Source organism: Zonotrichia albicollis, chromosome 2, assembly GCF_047830755.1.
Source record: "Zonotrichia albicollis isolate bZonAlb1 chromosome 2, bZonAlb1.hap1, whole genome shotgun sequence".
NCBI lineage: Eukaryota > Metazoa > Chordata > Aves > Passeriformes > Passerellidae > Zonotrichia > Zonotrichia albicollis.
The window spans coordinates 104,212,539-104,237,788 of record NC_133820.1 but is presented as its reverse complement, the minus strand read 5'-3'; the positions used below and the strand labels follow the sequence as shown (position 1 = coordinate 104,237,788).

The following is a 25,250-nucleotide window of genomic DNA, read 5'->3' as shown; positions in this document are numbered from 1 at the left end:
TGCAAACTTGAGTGAGTTCCTCGGTATGAATGGCATGAACAAACAACAGCTGCAGAAAACAAAGGCCTAAATACCTAAAAGGTGTTGTCTTAGGCATCTAGGGGAAAAAAAGGGAATAATGATGCGCTTTACTTCTCCTTCGTGCGCATTTTTTGCCGAGTTCAGCTTCTCCCTTCACCTATCCCCAAGTAGTTTCTCCAGTTTGCGGGCTCAGCAGGGCTGTGATGTTTGGTACCGCACAGAGGTTCCCTAATCCGCTCCCGCCGCGCTCCGCAAGCGGGGTCGGTCCCGGCTGTCCGCGCCGGCTGCCCCAGCGCTGCCGCCCCGGGGGCCGGAGCGGGCTCGGCTCCAGCACGGCTCGGTGCCGCGGCCGGGCGGGAGGAGGCACGCTGCAAGGAGGCTCCGCCGCACCGGCACGGCGGGGTAGCGTGCCCGGGAGGCGCCGGGGCGGGGGGGGGTCGGCGCCGTCCCGCCGTGGGCACCCCCGTCCCGGAAGGGCGCGGCGGCCGCTCCCCGCTGCCCGGGGCGGCGCAGGTGAGGGCGGGGCGCAGGGAGCACCCACCGGCACTGCTGCCGCTCCGCAGCGCTCCCGTGCCCGCCCAGGATCGTTCATTGTCTCCCTCCACTGCTCCCAGTTTCCTCCCAGTAGTCCCAGTGTCACTTCCCGACTCGCCCTAGTGGCCCCAGCAACATTCCCCGGCTCCATTCCCGTGCCCCCAGGTCCCCGTGCCCATAGCGGGGGATCGGAATGAGATCCATCTTTAAGGTCCCTTCCAACCCAACCCAACCCAACCCATTCTGCAGTTACGAGTACTCCCAGCATCATTCACTAACTCCCCTTACTGTTCCCAGTTCACTCCCAGCATCATTCCTGGTTTCCACTCCGTGCTCCCATGCCATCCCAGTTCTTCCAGTATCGCTTCGTGGCTACCCTTAGTGCCCCCAGTGCCACTCCCTGGCTCTCCCCCAGTGCTCCCAGTTCATCCCAGCGCACCCAATGCTACTCTCTGGCTTCTCCCTATGCTTTCCCTTCCCGCACAGTTTCACTCCCCCCGGTGCTCCCAGTACGATGCACTGGCTCACCGCAGTGTTCCCAGCCCGTTCCCAGGCACGGGCAGGTTTCCCGCCTCCCCCCGCCCGGAGCCGGTACCGGCCGCTCCGGGAGCCGCGCGCGGGACGGGCGGGACGGGGAGCGGGCACGGCTGCCGGCGCGCGCGTCCGCCGCGCGTGACGTGCGCGCCACCGGGGCCGCCCGGCGCGATCAGAGCGGCGCGCGCCGGGCGGGGGCCGGGCCGGTACCGGGCGGGCCCGCGCGCGCGCGCCAGGAGCGGGGAAGGGCGGGGGAGCGGCGCGGGGGCGGCCCCGGCCCCGCCCGCCGGATAAAGCGCTGGGCGGCGCGCGCGGCGGGCAGAGCGCAGCGGGCGGGGGCGGGAGAGCGTTCCCGGCAGCGCGGTCCGCTCCGCCTGCCCTCCCCTCGGCGGGACTCCAGCGGCGACGGCAGCGGCGAGGGGCATGCGGGGCCGCGGGGCGACGCGCCGCAGCGGCGGCGGCGAGCACATGGCATAGCCGGCGGACGGCGGCGAGCGCCGGGCCGGCGTCACAGCGGGTCCGGCGGGGCGAGCGCGGCTCTCTGCATGTGGCCAGTGAGGAGGCGAGCCAGGGAGCCCGGCGGCACCGGCGAGCGCCCGGCGGCGCGGTCCTGAGCCGCCCGCCCGCCATGGATTGCAGCCTCCTGCGGACCCTCGTGAGCCGATACGTGAGTAGCGCCGGTGCCGCTCCAGCCCGGGCGCGGGGGGCAGCCCCGCCGTGGCCCCGGGCTCGCAGGAAGGGCTCGGTCAGGAGTTGGGCGGTCCCGTGACCGGCTCGGCGGCCGGGGAGCCGCGGGGCCGCCGCACGTGATGCCCGGTGCAAGCGGGGATGCGGCGGCGGCACCGGGTGCCGTGCGCTCCCCGCAGCCCGCCCGCCCCACGGGACTGTGCTTCGCTGAACCTCGGCGCCTTGACCTGAGTTCAGAGCGCGGTAATTCACAGTGTGCTGCCATACGCACTTGGCAGCGCACATACAACCTCCAGCTCTCCAGCTGCCTTTTTTTAAAAATATCTTTCTTTTGGTTTGTTCATTACCTTTCTCTTCCCTATATTGTTGCAGTCGAGCGACTTTTTTTTTTTTTTTGTGGAATTGTCCCATTTAAGTATACTGAGGAATGGTCGGAACGGTCCCAAGTTTTTGTAGGTGTGCGTAGTAAGATTCAAACACGCCGGACTTGAGAGTGCTCCGGGGAAAGAGGGCAGATGTGGCTTGTTGGTGATGGGTGAAAACCCATTCGCATGGCCCGAGAGAGCAACCGGGCAGTGCATTTAGAGTGAGGTCCGAGTGTAGGCTCAGGTGCGTCAGTGAGTGCAGCTCCAGTTCCATGGAGCCCTACTAAATGCTCAGGATAATGGTTTGAGTGGATTAGCAGGATGCCTCTAAGTGTGGGGTTGTTCAGTACAAGGCATGGCGACCACCAATACTAGGAAAGGGCAAATTTCTGCTTTTGAGCATAGAAGTAATTTTTAAAAGATAGGGAGAGATAGTAGCAATTTTCAAATACAAATAACTTTTCTTTCTATTCAGGAAATACTTTTGCCTTGGTCAGAGCACTCAAGTTTTCTCACTTGCAGGAAATACACTTAGTTTTGTGTGTGCCAAGACCTGTGTCCACCTAATACCGGCTGAAGTCTGTCTTTCTGAAGTATAAATGAAGAAAAGTAGCAGAGATGAAAATTGTTACTCTTTTTTCTTGTGGTTTACAATAGGATATATGTGGGATGAGGAGAGAGTAGAGAGGGGAGTACTAAAAGCAGCTATGTGTGTATGGATCTTTAGAAAGTGGTCCTAAGAAAACGAAGAGAATACTCCAAATAATGTGTAGCAACAATAATGATGAGATACAAGAGAAGCAATGGTCTCTGTGGATGTAAAGACCACATGAGTTGTGCTAAGGTCTCTTTGGAAAGAGGTAGGATCACTTTGGGTGTAGAGATATGTCAGTGCTGATATAACTGTTGGATTTAGTTTAAGATTTCTTCCTTAGTGTTTGCTCACAAATGGTGTGATCGTTTTGCACAGAGCAAGCACACTGTTAAATCTCCTGTGCATAGCATTGTTGGTGACCGCTTCCAAGGTGGGCTTAAGCATCAAATATGAAGGAAGTGGGCTTGAGAGCAGCTACAGTAAAGATCCATGAGAAGACAGTATGTTGAAAGTAAGGAGCTTGAGCTCTTGAGTTGTGGACTGTCACCGCTCTCCTGCACTGCTGATGAGACTAAGGCAGCAGTCTAAAAGATAAATAAAACATGATTATATCCCATGTGAAGAAGGCTTCCTATTGCCTTGGTCACACTACCTTCTGTACTGTGTCTATGCTGACAGGTTGTGCCTAGATAATTGGTAATTGCTTGGTACGGTCCATGCTGCCTTGTGTATTTTCACCTGTTGCTTCTTGTTATTTTGCTTTTGCTTGGTGTCTTAACTTTGAAACTTTTCTTCCACGGAAAGGTAATTTAAAGGAGAAGGTGCTGTGAGTAAATTTGTGTTCATTTCAGTAAGACCATTGAGGTCTGGCAACCTTATGTTTATGTTGCGTGGTTTTTCTCATCTATTTCTCTTTTGCTTCTCCATGGTTCAACTACTTTTGTACATCTACAGCAGTGAAAATGAGAAGTCCTAGTTTGACTGCTGGGCCTGAAACTGACTGCTCTTCATGAGCAGCAGATGTGCATGTCAGGTGCATCACTCCAGAGCTGTTTGCCAAAGCTCCGTGTGCACCAGCCAGGCACACAGATGTAGATGTGCTTGCCACTTTCCAAAATGTTTTTAATAAGGGAGACAAGGCAGAGACTTCTGTGGGAGAGCTGGAGTGGACAGTTACATCTTGTGTTTATTCCAAAGTAAGCTCAAACTTGGCTTTAGTTAAAGTCAATACAAAAACTCTTTCGTAATCAGGATCTTAGAACTATGCATTTTTGTTCTGCAAGTCTCCTGGACTTGTTCAACTTCATGTCTTTCCTAGAGAAAGACTGGTCTCTGGATTATGCTGAAAACCTTGGCTGCTGCATCTGGAGATGCTGGGTTAGCTGGGAGCTGTTATGGTATGATGTGGGGAAAACAAACAGTTGGGATGTCATGTACTAATGTAGACTGCTAATAGGATAGTTTCTAATAGTTCTGTGTCCTTACTTGTCTTTCTTGGTCCTGTTTGTTGTAGGACATAGAGGTATAAGCTAAATACTAGAGAGTTTGTTGTGATTGGGAAGTTCCCTCCATTTCTCTTTCATTTACTGGACAGTTTCTGTCCTGAAGCAGTGCAAAATCAGTGCACATATTTCCAAGGCCCGGTGGAAGAGTAGCAATGACTGGGTGCTGTCAGCTTCCTGGTTAGCATTTTCTAATATTTGCTGTTTTACCTGCACTGTGTCCTTTTTCTATCTTCAAGGCATTCAAGAGTTTAGTGATGTGGGTTGAATAAGATATATGTTCAGCATGCTAGTCATACTGTACTGAATATCTCTTCACCAGGAGATGTTGTAGTCTCTTAGAAGGACAGAGGGAATTGTCTTTGTCTTACAAAATTTTTAAATTGACATTATTTTGTTTTGCCTCTTAAGATCATCCTGCAAATTTTGGGTTCTTTTCACTTCACCTTTTGCTTCCTGTAACCATGACTGCAGCCATTCTCAATTTATAGGACTGATAGTGAAAAATAACTTTGTTATGGAAAAAGTGTTTGTTTCACTGCAGTACAGCTGACAGGAAGTTCCGTTTTCCAAATCCTTTGGAAGTTGATAAGCAGCATTGTAATTTTCTTATTTGTGTATATTGAGGTTAATCTGTATATTTTACTGCTTTAGAGTGTGTATGATCTATATTAGAGGCATCTTTAAGTAACAAAATAGAAACACCCTAATTTACAGCTTTGCTTCCACATGGAGTCATAGGAACTTAATAAGTCTTCTACATTAAGATAAATAAGATGCATTTTGAGACCAAAAAATTATTTTCAAATAATGGAAATAATGGCTGCGTGTGGGTAATATGAACATTACTAGGTGGGACTATACTTTTTGTCACATACTCTATAAAAATAGAACCTTTTTTAGATGTTGCTTTTGCATCAGACAAAACACTTCGCTGTCTTCTCCCTGGATTCCCTAGATGATGTGTGCTACCCCAGGGAGGGCAGCTGCACAGCCAGAGAATACAGAATTAGCATCGGCTATCCTGCAGAACCTGCTTAGTAACAAGAGAAACTTGTTAGCTTAATATTAAGCAGTACGCTATTTAGGGAAAAAACAAGCATACAATGGCAATTAAAACTACCTCCATACAAGATTAGCTTCTGTTTTGTAGTTAAATTATTTGGGACACTGTGGATATCATTAGGTGATCTGTTCTGCCTGTGTTAATGCAACTGCTTTAGTTTGATCACTTATTTTTTGCTGGTGATATGACTTCTGCAGTCTGTCCCCATCACAGTCGAAAGTTGGTTAATAATATTTAAACAGATTTTGGTGACATCTTTCACCAAATGAATACTTTCCTTAATAAAACATGGTCATTTGTTTTTTGTAGCTGTTCATGGTTGAACATGGGTTTGGATATTCCTGAATATTGTTGATTTGACTGTATCTGGGCAATCTGGGAAGATGTTGCCCTTCAGCATATGCCTCTTTGGACACTAAATGGTTGCTGAACATCTTGCTGCCTATGGTGACAGTCTGTTCTGTATCTGTAGGACAGCTGGCCCTGGTCACTGAAAGCTCCTGCCCAGGTTGGTGGCTTTAGGTTGTACAGTAAATGCTACTGGGTCAGAGGTTTTGCCTGTGTTACGTAGTATATTTAGAGATCTTGCTACTTTACTGCTTCTCCCCTTCTCCTCTTACTTTAGGATTACAAATCTGGGTCTTAAATATTTGTTACCTGTGTAAGTAAGTACTAAGTACTACTACTCAAATGGAGGTAGTAGCAGGTAAGTCATGTTTCCAGAAGGAGCAGGGATTTACTACAGCTTTGGTCTCTGGGGAGCTGCTGGCCTATTAGTTGTGCAAAAGATCTCTTTTTTTGGGAGGCTGGAATAAATTGAGTTTACAAATGGATGCTCTATTTTTCACTTTTGTGGAAGTGGGTCGACTTTAATTGTAGTTTGAAAAGGCATTTGACTAGCCTAACCAGGAAGTTATTGTAGGGATTTTTAGCAAGTTCTTAACTAAGTTTCATGACAGTCTGTGACTTTTTTGTCATTGACTTAGATGATTTTGTTGCTTTTGATCGGCATTATAATTCTAAAACTGTTTTCTAATTAGATTTCCTAAGTATTTTACTTGTGTTTGTAGTCTTAGTAGATAAAAATTAATATTGAACTTATTTATTTATCTAACTTCACAGTAGAGGTTGATAACTGCTTTGATCGGAAAGCTGGTGAAATTGTAAGCCTTGGTGCTTTATAGTCATTTGTGTCTTAAAGGACAGTCCATTTGTCAAGTGTTTCAGATTTGGTTTTAATCTAAATTTAGATTTCATATTGTTTTTAATCTAAATTTAGTTAATTCATTTGAGGGTGTTTGGTTCTTGCTTTTGATTCTGACTTTATTCAGCCTCCTTTGCAGTCTTGCACATGAGTATTAAACTGGAGCTGTCTGTTTCTCGGTCAATGTTCCTGTTAAACAGTTGTCTTCCTGGGCAAGTAAGTCAAAAGCATTGTTATGTTTTGTTTCTAAGTTCAGAGATAAAACAGCTTCAGATTTTGTCAAATTATAAGCTGTATATAAACACATTTATATGACAGACTTTGTCTGCTGGCTGTGTTGAGTGTACAAAAGATGCTCTCTGTAGTATCTGTATATGTATTCACGGGTCAGCAGTTAGTAACTTGCAGCTCTTAGGAGTTTGTGTCTGTTCCTGGTATGTAATCCATTTTTGTTATCCCTTGTGCAAGTCTGTGTGTCACAATGTTTTTTTGAAACTTGAGATGCTTCCCATCTCTCAGCCCTGCTTCACTGCAGGTACCAGTTCTTCCTGCTGTGGAAGGTTCAACAGAGGGCATCAAACAGCACGAGTAACTTTTGCATTCCTGTTTGCCTAAGCACCATTGCATTGTTATTTGCCTAATTGCCTTTTTATTTTTTGGGGGGGGTGGTTATCTGTATGGAGTGCTTCCTGCTGACTTTTCAGTGATTTACTTAAAAAGGGCAAAGTTTCAAAGGTTTACTTAATTTAATCTTGTTGAATGTGGCTGACTGAATTTAGTACTCCTGCAAATTTCGCTCTTCACACTGATAGTGAGTCTTGTGTTCATTCTGGCTTGTAATGGACTTTAAAGATATGTCAGTATTATCTGATGCTGAAAAAGCGCCCAAGTATGCTCCCTCCCCCCATCAGTTATTTATTGCTGAAGGGCAATAAACATGGAGAATTGCATGAGCTTTGTTTTTTCCCCTCCTTCTCACTCTATCAATTAACTAATTTACACAAGAAAAAACATAATTTCCTTTTTCTTTTGAGAATAAACAAATGAAAATAGGACATTGCATATGTAAAGCAGTTAACTTTCAGGAAGTCAGTGTACATGTTACATGCTGGTTGCTATTGACTACAAAATATTACTCATCTGCACTCATCAGATGTTCTATGATAGTAGAAAACATTGCTTTTGGAGCATCTAAATTGTAGAACTATTTCAGTGACTTAAAATAGATGAAGAAGTTTTGATCTTTTTTTAGCATCAAAAATTCTGAGATGAGAACTGTATAGTTGCTTTTGTCTCTTGATAGCATGTTGTTTGGCTTAAAAAAAGTTTATTTTGTTCCAGTTTTGTGTTTTCTCAAGCACCACTGAGTGTCAGTTCTGCAAGCAGGAAGCCTTTTGAAAATTATTTTTGGGACTGGAAGAGGACAAAGTACCACACAGCATGTTTATAGCTTAACATCTCTGATCACCATTTCTCATTGATTCTTTTTCTTCTGTCCTACAGTAGTGGTCATACAGCACTCAGAAAATGGTGACTGGGCTGACAAGTGAAGGATTCCACAAATACCTTGGCTGGCTACTGTTTATGGTCTTGAGATGGACATAATAAAACTTAGTCCATTTAACTAGGTTGAAGTATGACTGGAACCCCATTGTGGTTTCTGAGGTGCTCCAGCAGGATTTACTGTGGGATGCCTCTGCATGTCATGTGCAGGTGTGTCAGGGAGCAGAAACAAGAAAAAACTGTCGCAGAGACGACTGAGCAGATGTTTCAGAACCTCTTACACAACTGGATTCAACTTTACTGTTTTTTTTTCTTTGGGTTTTTGTTGGGCTTTTTTTGTTGTTGTTTGAGCAAAATAGCACACCTCTGCTCCTACAAGTCTTTCAGACAGATGATATTTTTTCCAGAATAATTCTGGTTATTCAAGTGGCTTACCATTACACAGGATAATGTATTATTTTTATAGTTGTTGAGGAACATTTCAACAGAAGTTCATCCTGAGCTGTGAAGTAAAATGACACTGGAATGCTATTATCTTCTCTGCTATAATTACCATGGCAACAGCTGCAGGTAGACAAGGCAAACCAGGGATTCTTATTCTATATCATATGTACACAAGCTGGTTTTTTTCCCTCTCGGTAATGACTCTGAGAAGCCTGTGGTACAGACTCTTGAGTCGTCATTAGAACTGTTTCATTTGGTTTATTTTTTTTTTGATTTAACTTTGTAATTTTGAAAGTATTGAGTATTTGTGATACTATATTAAAAAATGCCCTCGTTTTAGGAAGAAACTGGCAGCTTAGTTTGGATTGTTTTAGGAGACTGAGGAGATGGGTGGGTGGCCCGGTAGTTTTTTTTGTTTGGAGGATCACAGAAGATAAATCACCTAGATATCTTTCTGCTTCTGGATGTTAATTTCTATGTGCATTCATCCTTTCTTGGGACAGGGATGAGAATATCATCCACCTTTGCTGTAGCAAGAAGTTGTAAGGGTAGTTTAGTGCTTTCAGGTAACAAAATTACTGTGTCACCGGAAGAAAACTGGGTGTGAACACAAGCTTGTAATGACTTTGTTTTGGGGTTATTTTTCTTGTTACCTAAGTGTTCTGCATTGCTTCTCATGATACCACCTATTTTCCTCTTTATTGCTCTATCTACATTTATATGCATTCATGTGCAGATGGGTGTACGTGTGCTTCCTTAAATAATGTGCTATTCATTTAGCAATGTCAAAAATTATGCCAAGATTTACCAGAGATACAGATGTGTATTGATATTTAAAAAAAAAAAAAGGTCTTCATATGAGCTCTTTTCTGATTACTGAGGCATACTGGGAAAATGTATTTTGGTGTGCTTCTTATTTACATCATTTGTGTTGTTACTACTGGCATGGAAGCTTAACAATTTGGAGATTTCGTAGAAACATTTTTCCTTTTCTTTTTGCTCTTCCCTGTAGACTAATTTCCCTTTTTGAAATAGGAGAATCTGTTTCCTTCATTAATCATTAAGCTCATCTGGATATGGGCCACGGTGAGGGGGAATAGTGTTTCTTTTTCCTGGTGACACTCACTAATCTCTTTGCTTCAGTCCAAAGAGGATTTCATCTAACCTATTTTGAATAGAGGATTAAGGACAATTAGGCTCTTCCTCTGCTTCACCATTAAGATGGGATGTTGTGAAATCCTCTGAAAAGAACATCTGCTGATGTGCCATTAAAGTTTTGCAAAATTAATGTTAATAATCAAAATAGTTGCATGCAGAAAACAAACCTTGTGTATGAAGTACTTGTCTGAAGATAATTGTATGGATGGACTGGGGAGAGGGAAGGAATACTGAGCTGTTTGCTCAGTAGTTTTTTTGTCTCTGATGCTTCGAGTTTACGCTGTGGAGTAGATGTGAAGATGAACCAAAATGTTTTTTTTTGTTGTCTGAATTGCATTAGTAACTTGCAGTTCATGCTTATTACTTTACATAGTTCTCCACTTCTTTTCAAAGTCCTATCAATGAGCTGTTTGCAGAAATTATTTATGCTAGTTACATTCATTGTAAGTAGCATCTCTTGAGATGAATCTGAATCAACAGTGGCATTTGATGGCTAGCAAGACACTTCTATATTTGTCAAGAGGTCATTAGAAAATAAAACTGAAAAATGCTGCTGTTACTGGAACATATATGATGTGCCTAAGACCGTATAAGGATTAATGTGAAGGAAAAATGTCTGTGTGTATTTTTGAGAAGGTTGACTTGCAATTTTATACTGTAAATGATGGAACTGGTTGCCTTCCATGAAGCATGGATAGTATCCTGTGAAGCTACAAAGAAGGCACTTGAATGACATTTGTCTCTGAGAAATTGCACTTGCAGTCTTAATTTCATTAATAGTAGTTGTAGGTAGGTTACTGAAACTCATAGGTTCTTTACGATTATTTCCTGCAGAACAGCAGAGACTCAAATCTAATCCTATTTTTTGGGTTAGTAATATATCTGGAGAAGGGTTGTTGAGAAAAGCTGAAGTCTATTTACTTGGTCTTTATTCTTGAGGTGACTGTGAGTGGAATAAACTGTAATTTCCCAGGCTGGCATTATCCATGGTTCAGGAATGAGAGGAGTGTTGGGCTCTGGGATCCCAAAACTCACTTCAAGGAGAATTGGGTTCTGTTGAAATATATCTGGTGTCTTTGCCTATGGCTTGGGCTTGAGGCTGTAATCATAGAGGGCATGCCAGTTGCTGGATGAATTTTGGGAATGTGGAGGAAATGCTGTTGGGGAATTTGACATCTCCTTATTCAGCGAATACTTTTTCAGAGGGGGAAGACATTATTTAAAATTTAACTGCATGAAAGTTCTTAAAAACCAGGTTTCAATTTAATCTTACTATAAGATGTGTCTGTGTAGATATACACCCTTACTATGTGAAATACAATATGTATGAAAGAGCTTACTGTACATGTAGGCTTAAACCAGTTTATTGACTGAGTCATGGCTAAAAAAGTAAACTTTTATGCCCATATTTGCAGAAGTGTAGTGTAAGTTCAGGCTAGAGGTTGTGCTTTGGTTGAAAAGACTCCTTAGACTCTAAGCAGATTTTGATAGATTAATATTAGTCCTTTAGTTTAATACTCAACACTTTCTGTAAACATTGAATACACTGACATGCTGTTATTTATTGGTGTGTTATGTGTGTGTTACAAAACAGCTGTAAACATCTTTCTATTAAATTGTGTCGTTCCTTTTTGTTTTTTTTTTCCTGTGGAATTACACTAATAGTAACCATGATGTTCAGAGTTACCTTATCTTTCATATTCTAGTCTCCTCATCATCAGTATGAACTTTGGAAAGCTTAGCTCTGATCATTCAAACTTCTTGCTCACATAGGCCAAGAAAAAAAGTAATAATAAAAAAGAAAATATTTCTCAGGTAACCTTAAGTATTAAAAAATTATCAAGTTAATTTAATGTCTGAAAGACAGTATATAGATTTTAAAATTTCTTATCCTGATTATTTTAAAAATTATTTGGTGTTTTTATCCTTTTTAACCAGAAGTAATCAGATTTTCAATTCCTGACTACCTTAAACAAGCAATTTTCAGAGTTCTAAACAAACCCCCTTTGTTTTTGACTTTAGGCTCTATGTTGTTGGTACAGCAGATACATATCTAGTTGAATATATGGTTGGTTGTTAATACCATAGTGGGGAGGATGGGGGCAGGTGGGCTAAAGCTAGGCTAAGAACTGTTTAATGACCATTATTGAGCACAAGTACACAAGTACAATTCTTTCATCTTCTAAGATTAAAAAAAAACCCCAAAAAGACAGCACAAAACTAACCCACGGGGTTATTTTAACTTCACCTGCAAATGCTGTGGTATTGTTAATCTCCTGAACAATGTTAACTGACTGCTTGCTATTTACAGCTGTCAAGTGACCAGATGGCCTAACTTGGTAGGAGATGCCTGTGTATTGGCACTAAGAGGGAAGAAATGAAGAGAAAAATGGGAAAAAGCTCTCTGCTTAGCCCAGAATGGCATGATTGCTTTAAGCTGATTCATGAATATGAATATGAATATGTTGACTTCTTGATGCTGTAAGCTTTTCTCTGACATAAGGAGGTTATGTTTCCATACTGTTGGCTGTAATGACACAGAAGCAATAGGAGAGCTTCACGTGGTTTGGTGAAGCAGAGCACAGTGAGCACAGGCAGGTACAAAGGCATGTAAATAAAGGGCAGTCTGGACTGTGGTTTTGCATCTCCTGCCTCTTTGAGCCCAGGAGGTCTCAAATTTAAAAGGCTTGTCTTTTTGTCTTAAAGGAAGGTTCTTAAGCCTCTGACTTACTTCCTAAGAAGTGGAGAGGTTACCTTGAGCATTTTTACTCTTAGTGATATTTGCTGTAACTTGTTTAAAGCCCTTTTATGGCAGCATATATGTAAAAGAAGCTGTTAAAAAAATTACTTGAGGCTACATTTCTGGGCATGTGGAATTAAAATATCAGTGTTCCTTTGCTATTTTCTTGCAAACTCTAAGGTATTTTAAGATTAAAATGATAATGCTTTTACACAGGCATTTTCTTCCTTAAATGTTAAAAATGGTGACAAAAGCCAATCAAAGTTTGCTTGAGCTGTGGCTTGAGTTGAGTAATTGAGAGAGCTGCAAATACTTGCAGATCTTTAAGTCTGGTAAGGCAGTGGCATACAGTAAAAACAGGTGCCTCTGACATAGCGAATGATTGGCATCTGACTCCATGGATTCAGAATGCTGAACAATTGCTTTATTAAACTATATTATATTACATTACATCATACTATATTAAAGAGATACTATACTTAATTACATACTAAAGAAAACTCATGGCTGTCTCAAGACAGCCAGGACAGAGCTTTGAGTGATTGGCCAAGGAAACAAAACAATCCTCAGCAGAATCCAATTGACAGATCACTTCAGGTGATCTCGCTAACACCTTCCACATTGCAAAAACAACAGGAGCAGAGAATAGATATAAGAATTGTTTTCTCTTTCTCTGAGGTTCCTGGCTGTAATTCCCAGGAAATATCCCTGGGAAGTGGTGCCTGCCTGCTCTCTGTGAAGAGAGCTGTGGCTACAGTGGCATTGGCTTTTCTTGCTTTCTCCCTCTGCCCGCAGTCAGACCACTTAATTCTGCTTAAATGGCTATTTCTTGCTGTGGAATAGCAGCTTCTTGGTTATGTGGCTTGCAGCTGATCTTTGACAGCCTGTGATAAAGGGAAAAAGGGCTACTGCACTGTCAGATTGATAGTTACGTCTCAGAGGTGTGGAAAAGGAGGAATGTGGTCTTTCCAGCCCTGTGGACTGGAGCACAGGGAGCTTCCCACCTGGCACTGGGCACTCAGGTCAGTAGAGGAGTGAAAGAGCATGTTTGTGGGGCTGCTGGCTGCAGGCAGCTGCATCTTGTCATCTTGTCACTTCTTCCTAAAGCTGATTAAAGGTGTGATCTGGACTTCCCTTCCGTTTGCTGCAGTATGTGGAAAAGACCAAAGCAGAGGCAAATATTAAGCGAGCTGAGGCAGTGGTGTGTAGCTCCTGGAGCCTTGCAGGAGCTGACAGAAGGGACTCTGGCTGCACACACAGGTCTGTGCTTTTTTTTTTCCTCTTGGGATGTGCTGTTGGCTCGTTCACAGAGACATCTGTTTCACTTTGCTGAGTGACAAACCACTGGGCAGTGACTGTGTGGGTGCATTCCTGGAGAGGCAGCTCTGTTCCTCGGGGTTTGAAGCCGAAATGGGTGAAGCAGTAGCAAGTTTTGCTGGGAGCAAGGGAGTGCTGCCAAGTGCCAGAGTTCTAGTAGTGCTTCTGACTGGGTGACATCCCTGAGTGCTGACTGATGAGTCAGGGGCTGATTTGGCAAGATGCTGACATCCATGGAACGCTGCCTTGTTTTGTGAGTAGCAGCTGGCATCAGAAAAGAAGTAATTGGGAGAGGGGTGGGAGTTAACAGTTTGTGTAAATGTCAAGAAGCTTGAGGACTTATAGAATGAGGAGAAGTATGTGGGGGGCTACATGCTGGAGAGGATGTTACTGAAAATTAAACCAACTGGGAAATAACTCCACCTTTTTCTCCCCAGACTAACTTGCTGATGTGCATGCTCTTGCAGCACTTGTGTCATGTGGCTTGACCTTCCTTAAGTTCTAAGTGCAGTCAAAACATAATGATGTGTGGGGGAAATGGAACAGCCCTTAAATGCCTAATGTTTCCTCCTGTGTTTATGAGAAGATGCTTTATAGAAATGAGGATGCAAATGCAGGAATACTTTGAGATTATGAAAGTCTATAGCACAGGCAGCTGTGGGAGACTGGTATCTTTGGTTTTATGTGAAGACCAGTGTCAAATGCTTAAAAATTAAGGTTTTCTTTGCATGAAGACAAGGTGTACACAATCTGTTTCATTAATTATATTTGGAATGAGTTAATTCTGAAAATATTTACTTAAACTCAGCATTGATAAAACAAGCAACAAAAGAAAAAAATTGTTAATATCAGGCTAGTCTGATAAGGCTTCATGCTTTTTAACTCTCTTTCAATAAAAATATTGGAGACATCCCTTCTAGCCTGCATTGCTCTAATTCTAAAATAAGAACTAGTGACTTTGCTTAATTTAAATGAAAAAGTACTCTTGCCTCTTTTGCAGCCATCTTGGTTTTAATCTCTGAGCCTGTGGTAGGAATAGGACACCCTAAAGTTTAAAACAGGCTTTGTGGGTAAAGCTGCATAACACCCTTAAGTGATAACCCAGAGGCTCCACAGCAGCAATTGGACTGTGTGGTGCATTTGTGCTTCAAGATCACTACAACTTCCCTGGGTTTATCTGCTCAGTGAAAACTACTGTAGGTGGAACTGAGGCTTTCACAGCTGTGCACCTGACCAGGGTAAAGTATTTCTCTTGGTTCCTATTCTTCTAGTCAGAGAAAAATTACTGCAGTCAGCCTGTACATGGTTGTCATACTTCCCTATTCTCTTTAACTCATGTGCCTATTACAAAAGTTTTTCCTTAAAAAAATGGATTTTTCTCAAAGTAGTAAGTGTTAAGCTGTCTGATTCATGCACCTTAATTCAGATGTTCATAATATCTAAGGAAGTCCTATCCTGAAAAAGGATGGCTGTGAGTAGCTGGGTGGAGAGGGAGCTGTGGATGGGAAATCCTTTGAGAGCTACATGCCTATAACTTAATTTGGAAGCTGCTGTTGTGTAAGTGTGACCTGAGAGGCTGGAAAAGAAAAGCTACTGGACTTTAATTAGTAACAAATAGTGTGAAAATGCTTGTGCCCTTGAGACTTAAGCTGGCCTGTCTCAGTTTTCATGACGAGATCGTTGTCACTGTGGAGCATCAACTCTAGGCCTTGTTACAGAGTTACTTATGCAATGCCAATAATATAAAAAAAATACTGGATCATGGTAATGGGCATGCAGCAGTAAGCTGTTTTTGAAAGGCTTCTTACTGGGTTAGGAGATTACAAGTTTTGCAAAGGATCTCAGGCCTTAAATTGAGGAAAAGGTGAAGAGTGTTTGACGATTAGAAAGGAAAATATGAATGTAAAACCTCCTTGATTTCAGTGCAGTTAACATATTCTCTTAAAATAATTTGGGTTAACGCAATGGGTTTCTATGTCTGTTTTAAAATATTAAAGAGATAAGAATGGTAAACGTATATTCCATAGAAGAGTGGGAGTCCTTGACTGCAAGAGAAACTTGAGCATCCTGACTTGCTATCATGTGCTTGAAGTCACGTGTTGCAGTGTGTCCTCTGTGGTTTCTGAGCTGGTGGCTGACGGGGAGCAGGCTATAAATACTTCCCTCTTCTCCACTTATGTGGTCAGTTGAAGCTTGATCAAACTTTTATTTAGAACTTGACCACTAAATTGGCAAATTAAGCCAGCTTTCTTGCTTCTGATTTTAAAAAAGGGCATAGTGAATCTACCTGCTCCCGTGAAGTGCTTTATATTGGGATGCACTCTTAAGAGGCATGTTCTAAAAGAGGATCTGGAAGTTTTGGGTAGACTGTTCCAGGAAGATGATTTTTCTTCCTCTCTTTGGGGTAGATTTTTGAAGAATGAATGTTACTCCCTGGAAAGGCTGACCCCAGTACAATCTGTTTACATAAAACTGTTTTTGCTAAAAATGTTTATTTTTATTAGCAAATGTGTTAAAACATCTGGTCTTATTTTGCACAGTTCATGGATGTTTCCATTAGCCTTTAAAATGCTGGAGGCATTCCTGAAAAGGGTTAATATTGAGCCTAAGCTCAGAATAGATCCCAGAAAGTATACAGCCCTTGCTCTGGAAGGCATCTAACAGCCTCACTTGGCTTGCTAAAGCTCTGTTTGTCCAGCTTTTGCTTCCTCTGCAGATGGTTCAGGATGCTGTTTCTCCATGCACTGTGTCAGAATAATGAATTAATCTTTGTCCAGATGCATCTTAGTCCAGGACCTCAATTTCCCTTTGGTGCTGCTTCAGGTGATCTTACTGTGATTCCTGTTTCTTCTGTAAAGGCTTTCTCAAAGGCCTTTTCTGCTCAGATTTCCTGGTGCATTGTTCCACAGTTATTATCCTCCTTGAGCCCAGATTGTGCCAGCAGGGTCTCTCTGCAGTTCTTTGCCCACTGTGTCTGTCTCCTTGTGTGCATCCCTACTGAGAGGTTACAGGAAGGAACACAGTGAACTCCAGATGAGTTCTCATGGCCTGACAGGAACAGGGGCTCCCCCTTCCCACAGTCTGCTCTGGCTCATCTGATCCCCAGCTGACCAGATCAGCTGCTGCCCTGTGGGGCCTTATACAGGAAGAATTAATTGACCCTTATTCCTTTGAAGATCTCACTGCTTTGAGTGTTTGGGAAACTGCAGCCAACAAAGCCTGCTTTTGTTATCTCCCTCAAACTGAGCTCAAGTGTATGACTGAAAGGATTATGCCACACTAGGTTACTAAATATATTTTTGCATGATACTCTTACACTAAAAAGAAAAAGACAATGATAGCTATCTCCAGTAATGACAGGAGTACCTTCTTTTAGTGGACATCAGTGCCAGAACTTTATTTTAGTACCTTCTAAGTCATTAGTACAGAAAACAGTGCTGCAGCTGTCTTGGCAGGCTGTGCTAGGAAGAAGTGCAGTTCCTAATTTAGTGTGTATCTGATTGATGCATTTGAAAGTGGCCATTCAGCCTGGCAGCAAAAGAGGATTGAAAGCTGGTGCTGAGCACAGTAGGGTTTAGCTTATGGTAGCTCAGGGCTACTTCATTCTGTACAAAGGGGAAATGTTAGGGTGCTCACCCTGTGCCCTCAGAGAAATGGATTGCAGGATGGTCAGTGTTGCAGCCTGGCTGCTTGTTGCTAGAACGAGTTGGAAAATAAAGGTGTCTTTTGAAATAGGTGCCTTGCTTGAGGCTTTGGAGCTTTGACTGGCCTCCCAGCTGTGAAGCAAGTTCTGTACCTGGGAGAACCACCTGAAAGCATTCCCAACCAGCATTATTTTGGTCAGTCCAGGTCTGGTTTACATTTTGGGTTACCTAAATAATGATCTGATGCTTAGGCTGGGAAGCTTTTGTGAGGACACTGGTTACTATTGGGTCGCTTCAAATAAAATTTGGAGGCTTGTTCTTACAGGCACATGTTTTGCAGGAGCAGTGATACACAAAGCTGTCTGGTTGCAGTTTTACAGAGACAGGAAGAGCCTGAGGGAAGCATGTTCCTTTGGCCTCTTGCTAGAGACTCACAGGGAAAAATGGTTGCACTGCAGTGTGTGCTGAGGCCTGCCAGACCCCAGGAATTGTGGCTGTTGCTGCAGTGCAAGATGCGTCTCCTTGACTGCAATCAATCTGGAAGTTGCAGTGGGATTGCTGGGTGTGATTATTGCTCTGTGTGCCTGTTGTCTTGACACATGTGTGACTGTGACCAAGGCAATGGTGAAAAAACAGATTTAGTGTAAGCTGAAACTTTCCTTGGGTGACAGGGGATGGGCTTTTGAGGAAGGTGTGTTAAGTTAAGGCTCCTGCATTCTTCATCTTAGGGCTTTTTTTGTAGATGTAACACCTAGTTTGGTTTGTTAGGTTTGCTGTTCTGAAGATAGAACTGCTGCTGGCAGAGGAGGATGGATACTTTCATTGCATGCATGGAGTTGGTAAACAGTTGTGACCTTTCTAGGTCTGTAACACACACCAGTGGAAAGCTTGGAAAAGCATTGGCTGTCTTTTTGCTTCACTGGAAATGTTTTCTTAAATTTTTTTTTTTCAGGTGGTGACAAATGACCATGTTGTGGAAAACATGCGTTGTTGACCTTAAAGCAAAGGGTTAAGCTGTCTCATGAGGCTGCTTTTTGTCCTGGAAAGAATCAGCAGTGAAAGTTAGGCTGTCAGCTTTGTTTGCATTTCCCAGCTATTGTGCACTTGCCAGCATCTTTTAAATGTTTTAAATGTAGCTTTTGTATTTTTCTAATGCATAACATTTGTATGCGGTGGTTTTTGTGAGGATGCCAGAACAGCCATATAGTAAATATTTAATAAGAATAGTAAAGATTTCTTGTTCTCAGTGGGCTAAGTTCTGATCTAAAGGAAGTGAAGTTGCCATTTTAAATTATTTATGAAATGCTGCACATAAGGAGACATGGTTTGTTTGCTTTATTATACATAGATGGCAGGAGTAAAGGTCTCAGTTTAGTTAAGACATAAATTATGGGGGTGGGTTTTAAGCATGATAAAAACCTAAGTAATCCTACTTTTATGGCTGTGAGGGATATATCCTCATCCAACATGGTACTACAGGTTGGATGATGGAAATTATCCTGTCACTCCATACTTCAGCTAACTCGATTTTTAGAGACCTCGCTTTGTAACCCTTTATCTGAAAAGCATGAACTGTTTGTTTTAAAGTCGCAATAATGGAACTGTCATTTGTGCTAAAAAATATTTTTTAAGATGGCAGACATGTCTATCAGCTCTCATGGTAACATGGATTTCCCTTGTGTTTTACTCGTATCACAAGAGAAATTATTATTGGTGTATCTGTAACTTCAGTGTAAGAGGAAAGAAAGTGAAGCACCTGTGGTTGATGCTTTGAGCATCTAAAGAAACACGCAAGAAGTATTTTCCTCTTTGTTCAAATGCAAAAGTGACTAGGGAAGAAGTGAATAGAAGTAGTGAGGTGTTGAAGGTAAAGGAGACTGAAGTTGTTACACAAGGAAAAAGAAAGAACCCAGTGTGGGTGTCCCTCTGTGCTGAGACATAAAGCTTCAAGTGCAAGTCCTTGTGTGCTCAGTCAGTTGAGACACCCTGTATCTGTCCCTTCTGCCCTCCCTCACTATCACTGTTTGATTTCTGATGTGTGGAATGAGGAGTGTTAAAATAGAGGAGAAATGTGAAAAATTTGTGAAGATTCTGAAGTAGGGGCTCACTGGGATTTCCCAGTAAGGGCCCACTACTTGAGGAGTTAGCTCTCTGGAGAGAGGGGGCTTTCTTTCAGCATTGTCATTTTCACAGGTGTTTGGTTTCATTGTGTTTGATTGTTGGGTTTTTTGTTTGTTTGTTTCCCCTGGGGACCACAGCTCTTTTCAGGGATAATAAATATTTATTTCAAAACTGAGTCTGTTCTAGTGATGGGAGACATGTACTGAAATGGCCTTTACCCAGCTCACTGTAGACCTTTAAATGTAATGCTGATCTGGTGAGAAGCTCCTGTAGTTTTTAGAGCATTAAAAAAAAAAGAGCAAGATTGCCTGGCAAACAAATAAGGGCTGTACATGAGAGGAATAATACTTCTTTAAAGTGAAAAGTTCAAACATGCTTTTTAACATACCTCAACTTTGCAGTTTACTTTTGATGTTGGAATTTTCTTTTACTTCCTAGTATTAATTCTATTTTTTGCTTATTATGCTCCAAACAAGTAACTAAGTTGTGTTTTATAAGCTTGAGTGTTTCTGGAGTGAAAACACATTGTTAAATTTAAAATCACATGAGTATCTTATGCAGCTCTTAATATAAATTATCCAAACTCACTTCTTTAAAAATGAGGGAAGAGATTCAAAGTGGAACCCATTGAAGTTAAGCTTCATAAAAAAAACAGGTCCTACTTTTATATTGCATCTCAGTGGGTTTGCAGTTCTCTCTTCCTCTGTTTTCTGTTAAAATAAACTCATTCTGAAGCCCTTAGTGTGTGCTTATATCTGGCCAGCTGAATTCCACTTCTGTAGAAGGTGAACTTTCAAAAAAGTAGTTCAAGGCACAAACATTATATTTGTGTTTAAATAATGCCATCCCTGAAAATGCTGATAATTACTCTGTTTTTATGAGCATGTTATTTTTTTAGTTTGGGCAAGATAGAGTGAATCCTTGCTATTGATTTATTTTTTTAATTTGAGAGTATAAGGTGGTCTTTATAAATCTTTATAAATGTTTATAAATGTTATCAAATATGCTATTGCAACATTAAAAAGGCTTTAATGATTGGGATTTTTAAAAGCACTAGTTTGGCTTAAATCTACTGTGGTTTGCTTTAAAATGTCTTGATGTCTTTGAGGGGATTGAAATGGAGCCTGTGAGTTAACTTTCTGCAGTTGTTGTGCATGCTGTACCTCTAATGAAAGACATGCCAGTAGATGTGTGCAGGTTAATTCTAGTGGACCTGGAGAGGGTAAATGGGCTTTTTGTGTTCTAAAGCATGCTAAGAATTAGACAAATCATTTTAAGCTGGTTCTTTTTGGGGCAATAGAGACGTAATTGAATACTGTGAGTTCATGTAGGTGTATATAAATATATAAAACTTCTTGTGGAAACAAATTGTATATTGTAGATACCAAGGATGTAGGTGTTCAGAGGAAAAAATGAAATGAGAGCTGTTCAAAGTCTCCATATTTCTCTAAGTAGCTCTTTCATTTCTCTTATTTGAATTCACCAGTTTTGATTCTAAAATAATTTCTCTCTTTCCCAAATGCTAAAATGTTTGGTTTTGCTTTGTATGCATGTTTTTAATGTTGCTTCCCATGTCTCCTGCAGAAACAGCAAATGGCTTTAACAAAGAAACAGCCAATTTTGGCAGTTTTGCAATAAGCCACAGACCTCACTCATGTCTGGTTGAATCCACATTAGGGTTTTTCTGCTTCTGTGTCTGTGCTTCTGAGGAACCTGTTTCTTTCCTGGATTTCATGCTCAAGAGTCTTTCATAGGCAAATGTTTGCAGTTCTCTGCTGTCCTTGTCTGAATTTTGGGACCTCTTCCTAGCTTTTAGCATACTGTATTACTTTGGTGCTTTTGTAGGAAGGCTGGTTATTTCCTTTAGTTTGGAGGAAAAGCCTATCTCTTCTGTAGGAGCCTTTGTGTTCAGGACTGCCTCAAAGCCTATTGATCACCTGGTAAACTAAGTCAGAAATTATCTGACTTGAGACCTTAAGTGGGTTGTTTTTGTTAAAGCATAACTTGGTGTATGCCTGTGTTTCTTCAAAGTGCCAAAATGGGTTTGCTTGTAGAGAATGAAGTATTGAAACACTCATGATATTGAGCCAAACATAAATCCCACTAGGTTTTCTACTTATGGGTAGAATAACTTCAGAATATGCTCTTCTTTCAGTGGAACCTTTGGGGTTTTTTTGTTGGGTGTTTGTTGGGTTTTTTTGTTTGATTGTTTATTTGTAGTTTTTGTTAGTGTGGGTTTTTATGGGTTTTCTTTTTTGTGTAAGGTGATGGTAAGAAAGGAACACTGAAATAAAGTACTGTTCTTGCTGTGTTTCCCCCCTTCTTATTCCAAGGAGTTAAAGTTACCAGCTTAGATAGCTTTCTGATTAAAAAAGTATCGTAGAGAAAGGATGATAAGGTAGATTGTTCCAAAAGGGTTAATAATCAGCAAGGCATGCTTTCAAGCTATAAACAGTATGTCCATTTAGCAAATGCTGTTCTTGTACATCTTGGTGCTCTTGAATATTTTTGACTAGTTGCAGGTGCATGCGGACTTGTGTTGTCCTTGAGAGCTCTGCATGCTTTCAGTGTTCTACTGTGGGTCATGCATTTACCAGTTCTGATATAGTAAAAACAGTCATGGTAAAGTAGTAGATAAGTGAAGACTTACACTTGAGTATGGAAGGGAAGCAGGGACGGAGCAAAACGTTACAAATGGTGCAAAAGAGTTTTGTCACAGCATATAATGTCATGGACTTGGACTTGAATTTTGTACTTCACCTATTTAAAGTATTTGAAGAATTAAATACTTGGCAGTGTTAATCAGCTTAAGTGGACATTTAAGAACTAAAACCAAGAGAATGCTTGGACCTGTGTCCATGGGTTGTTTGTTAGGACCCTTGGTGAGAGGTGCTGTTCCCTGCATGAAGAGAACTCTTTCTGAAACTGGGGAGTCAGGAGAGTATTGGGGCACCGGGAAGTGTGAAACTAAGAGAAATTAGGATTGGTTGCCTGGTTGTTTCTGGAGAAGTCCCTGAAGGCTCCTGTTGCAGCACAGTTGGGAGGATGCCTCCCTGATTTAAAGTGTGTTTTGTTCTCTTGATTAGCAATATTGCCATTTACCACAGTGCTAACATTAGACTCCTCTACTACTACAGTGATATATGATAAAAGCCCAATCAGTAGGGGCTCAGATAGTAATGACTCCTTGCTACAGTGCCATATTTATAACATTGATGACCTGGAGTAATGTGATTCTTGGACTGATATTGCTGCAGTAGACATGGATATAAATTAGGAAGGAAGGAAGAAAGCATTGCCTGCGTAAAGAAAGTATTTTCTAAAATCGATACAAGTTTTCCACTCCTTTGTATTTTCCAAATCTGGCAGCATTGTGAATTACTATGTCATTTAGTAAGAGGTATAAAGTTACTCAAGTATGGTTAAGTAAATTATTTGAGCTTAGAATAGAGCTTTGGTAACTTCCTTGGCAGTTACTGCCCTTTTAGTACACTTATGAAAAAAGCCCCTATGTTCTAATCTGAGAGGATAAATCCCTCAAAATGTATTGTGATGGTACATATAGGTGTTACCCTGCTTCTGTGTATTTAAAAAAAAAGAAAAAAAAATCCCTTTTTACTCTTGAGATTTCAGGATGTGCCTGATATAAAGTCTGCTTTGTGTGTCTGCATTTTTGAAGCTTTCATATTGTAAAGCATCCTGTGTGCTGCTGTTATGCATTGTGGAAAGCAGCTTCACTCTCTCCATTACTGGCACAGCTTTCTAATGTCCTGTGGAATGCCTTGCCTTTGTGTTCTCCAGCAGTGATGCTGTCTGTGAAGCATCCTTCCCTTTAACTGCTGTTACACACCAGCTGAGTCTGCTTCCAGGGAAGTGTTGCTCTCATTTCTCCAGTCATCAGGCCTGTTACTGAGAAAGTGGAGCTTGACGAGTGTCTCCCAGTGGCAAGTAAACATTTGTTCATTGAAATTTTTGGATCTGTATCTGAGTTGTTCTCAATTTTTTTTTTTTGCCGTCTAAGACAAATCTAAGACACCAAAAATGAAGGAAGGACGTTCAATGAGGCCTAGCATGTAGGTTATACTTCTCGAGAACAAGTTTTATACTGGTTTAAATCTTGAGAGTAAATGACAAAGGCAAAGATTGAGTTATTACATCAGGTCACCTGGGCATCTTAGAGCTGAAAATGGCATGCAACTAATAACTTTATTTTCCCAAGAGACCTTGAAGAACAGAGGAACTAAGAGAATAAAATTGTTAGATATTTAGGTAGCAATTGTAATTTTGTTACAAAGCAAGATTATTAATGGCATTCTTTGTTTTGGCATTCTGACTGTGTCAAAGTTCATAGTCTAAATTGTAAGAAGGCTGCTATTTAGCTATTCATGCTGGGTTGGTAGGAGGACCAGCCATTATACAGTCGATATCACATGAATTAAAGCTTTGTACAAACAGACATGTGTAGTGCCTCACCCCAGTTCAATATGTAAATCATTTAATACATGCAAGAATTCTTGTAATTTTGACCTTGGGAGATTAGCTAGGTCAGCACTGGGCATGCTTGACAACTTACCAAAGAAATTAATGCTAGTGAAATGCTGTCTCTGTTTCCAGAGCTGGTTGAGCTGGAGGAGTTTTTTTCATGTGCAGTGTGTACAGAGAGTCCTAGATAGGATAAACAGCCTAGCCAGGGTCCCTCAAACATAGTGGTGACACTGAAAACTAGAATTTGTCTAGTGAATGCTCTCAGTAAGACTAGGCTTTGTGATAGAACTGATAACCTAAAATGGAGGTTTTAATCTTTGAGCACCATCTGTTGTGCAGGGCAGCAGCAGGTGGTCTGCCTATGGAGAGGACTGGCACAAGTGGCTGCTGTGCTGCAGGGTGGCTGGAGTTCTGGTGGCCCTGAACGCTCCGTGCAGTTTTTGCCTGCTAACGCTTTCTCCCTACCTGACTTCCATTCAGCAGTTATCCAGATGTTGGTTTTGAGACTTAAAAAACAAGTTGAGAAAAGACACATCTTCACCTAATGTTGTAAAATTACTTAGTGTGTTCAGGCTGAGATTTCAGATCAGCTGTAAGTATCCTCATTTCTCATGTTTACTGCTGTCACTTTCTTTAAAAGGCTCAGGCATGTAACGCAGTTTAGGCATAGGATGTCTAGCTTTGACTCCAAGGTTTGCAAAGGTAAGTTATGTGATACTCCAATTGCTTATTGCCTTGCACCAATGTATCAAAGTTAGTACACCATTCTTAACTCACACATTATTTGTCTTCAGCTGTACTCAGAGATGTACATGTGATACCTCTTGTGGTTGGGGAGAAGGTAATGCACAGCTCAATTGTAGCATCATGTGGAAAAAAACTGGTAAAAGCAGAGAATGCTTATGTGGATAATAAGTTTCCCCTTCTTCAAAATCAAGTAGTTGATTTTAACTAATAAATGGAAGCAAATTCGTGCTACTACTTTTTAGCTATTTTTATTTGGAGGAGCAGCGTATCTTTGGGCTTGTGAATTTCCCTAAAGACATCTCCCTGCTAGGTGAGCACCTGAGTCATCTGGTTTGTTGTTTTAATTGTAGGGTGTGGTGGTTTGACCAGGAAGGAGTGGGAATTCTGGGAAGCTGTGGTCAAACCAATGAAGGTTTTGGGTTTGAGACTGGCACCCGGTGTAGCCAGTGGGGTTTGGACACACCTCCGAGAATACACAGGAGTTAAAAGCAGGGCACTGCCCTTGGCACTCTCTCTTGGGACGTCGCGGCGAAGAGGTCAGATCTCTCCCCCGTCCAGCCCAGCCGCTGCTGCTGGGCGGGGG

General features: G+C 41.9%; 1 protein-coding gene across 5 annotated transcripts in view; it reads left to right on the top strand.

Annotated features, from left to right (window-relative positions):
• Positions 1 to 1,336: 1,336 nt before the first annotated feature.
• ATP11A (ATPase phospholipid transporting 11A) overlaps positions 1,337 to 25,250 on the top strand; it is a 118,630-nt gene continuing 94,716 nt past the window's right edge. For 3 of the 5 annotated variants that reach the window (XM_074535937.1, XM_074535941.1, XM_074535940.1), the window contains exon 1: positions 1,338 to 1,756. In XM_074535937.1, the coding sequence (XP_074392038.1) occupies positions 1,718 to 1,756 (39 nt within the window). In that variant the 5' untranslated portion in view covers positions 1,338 to 1,717. Of the gene's footprint in view, positions 1,757 to 25,250 lie in introns of all 5 variants that reach the window. The other 2 variants (XM_074535936.1, XM_074535938.1) reach the window with 1 other exon arrangement.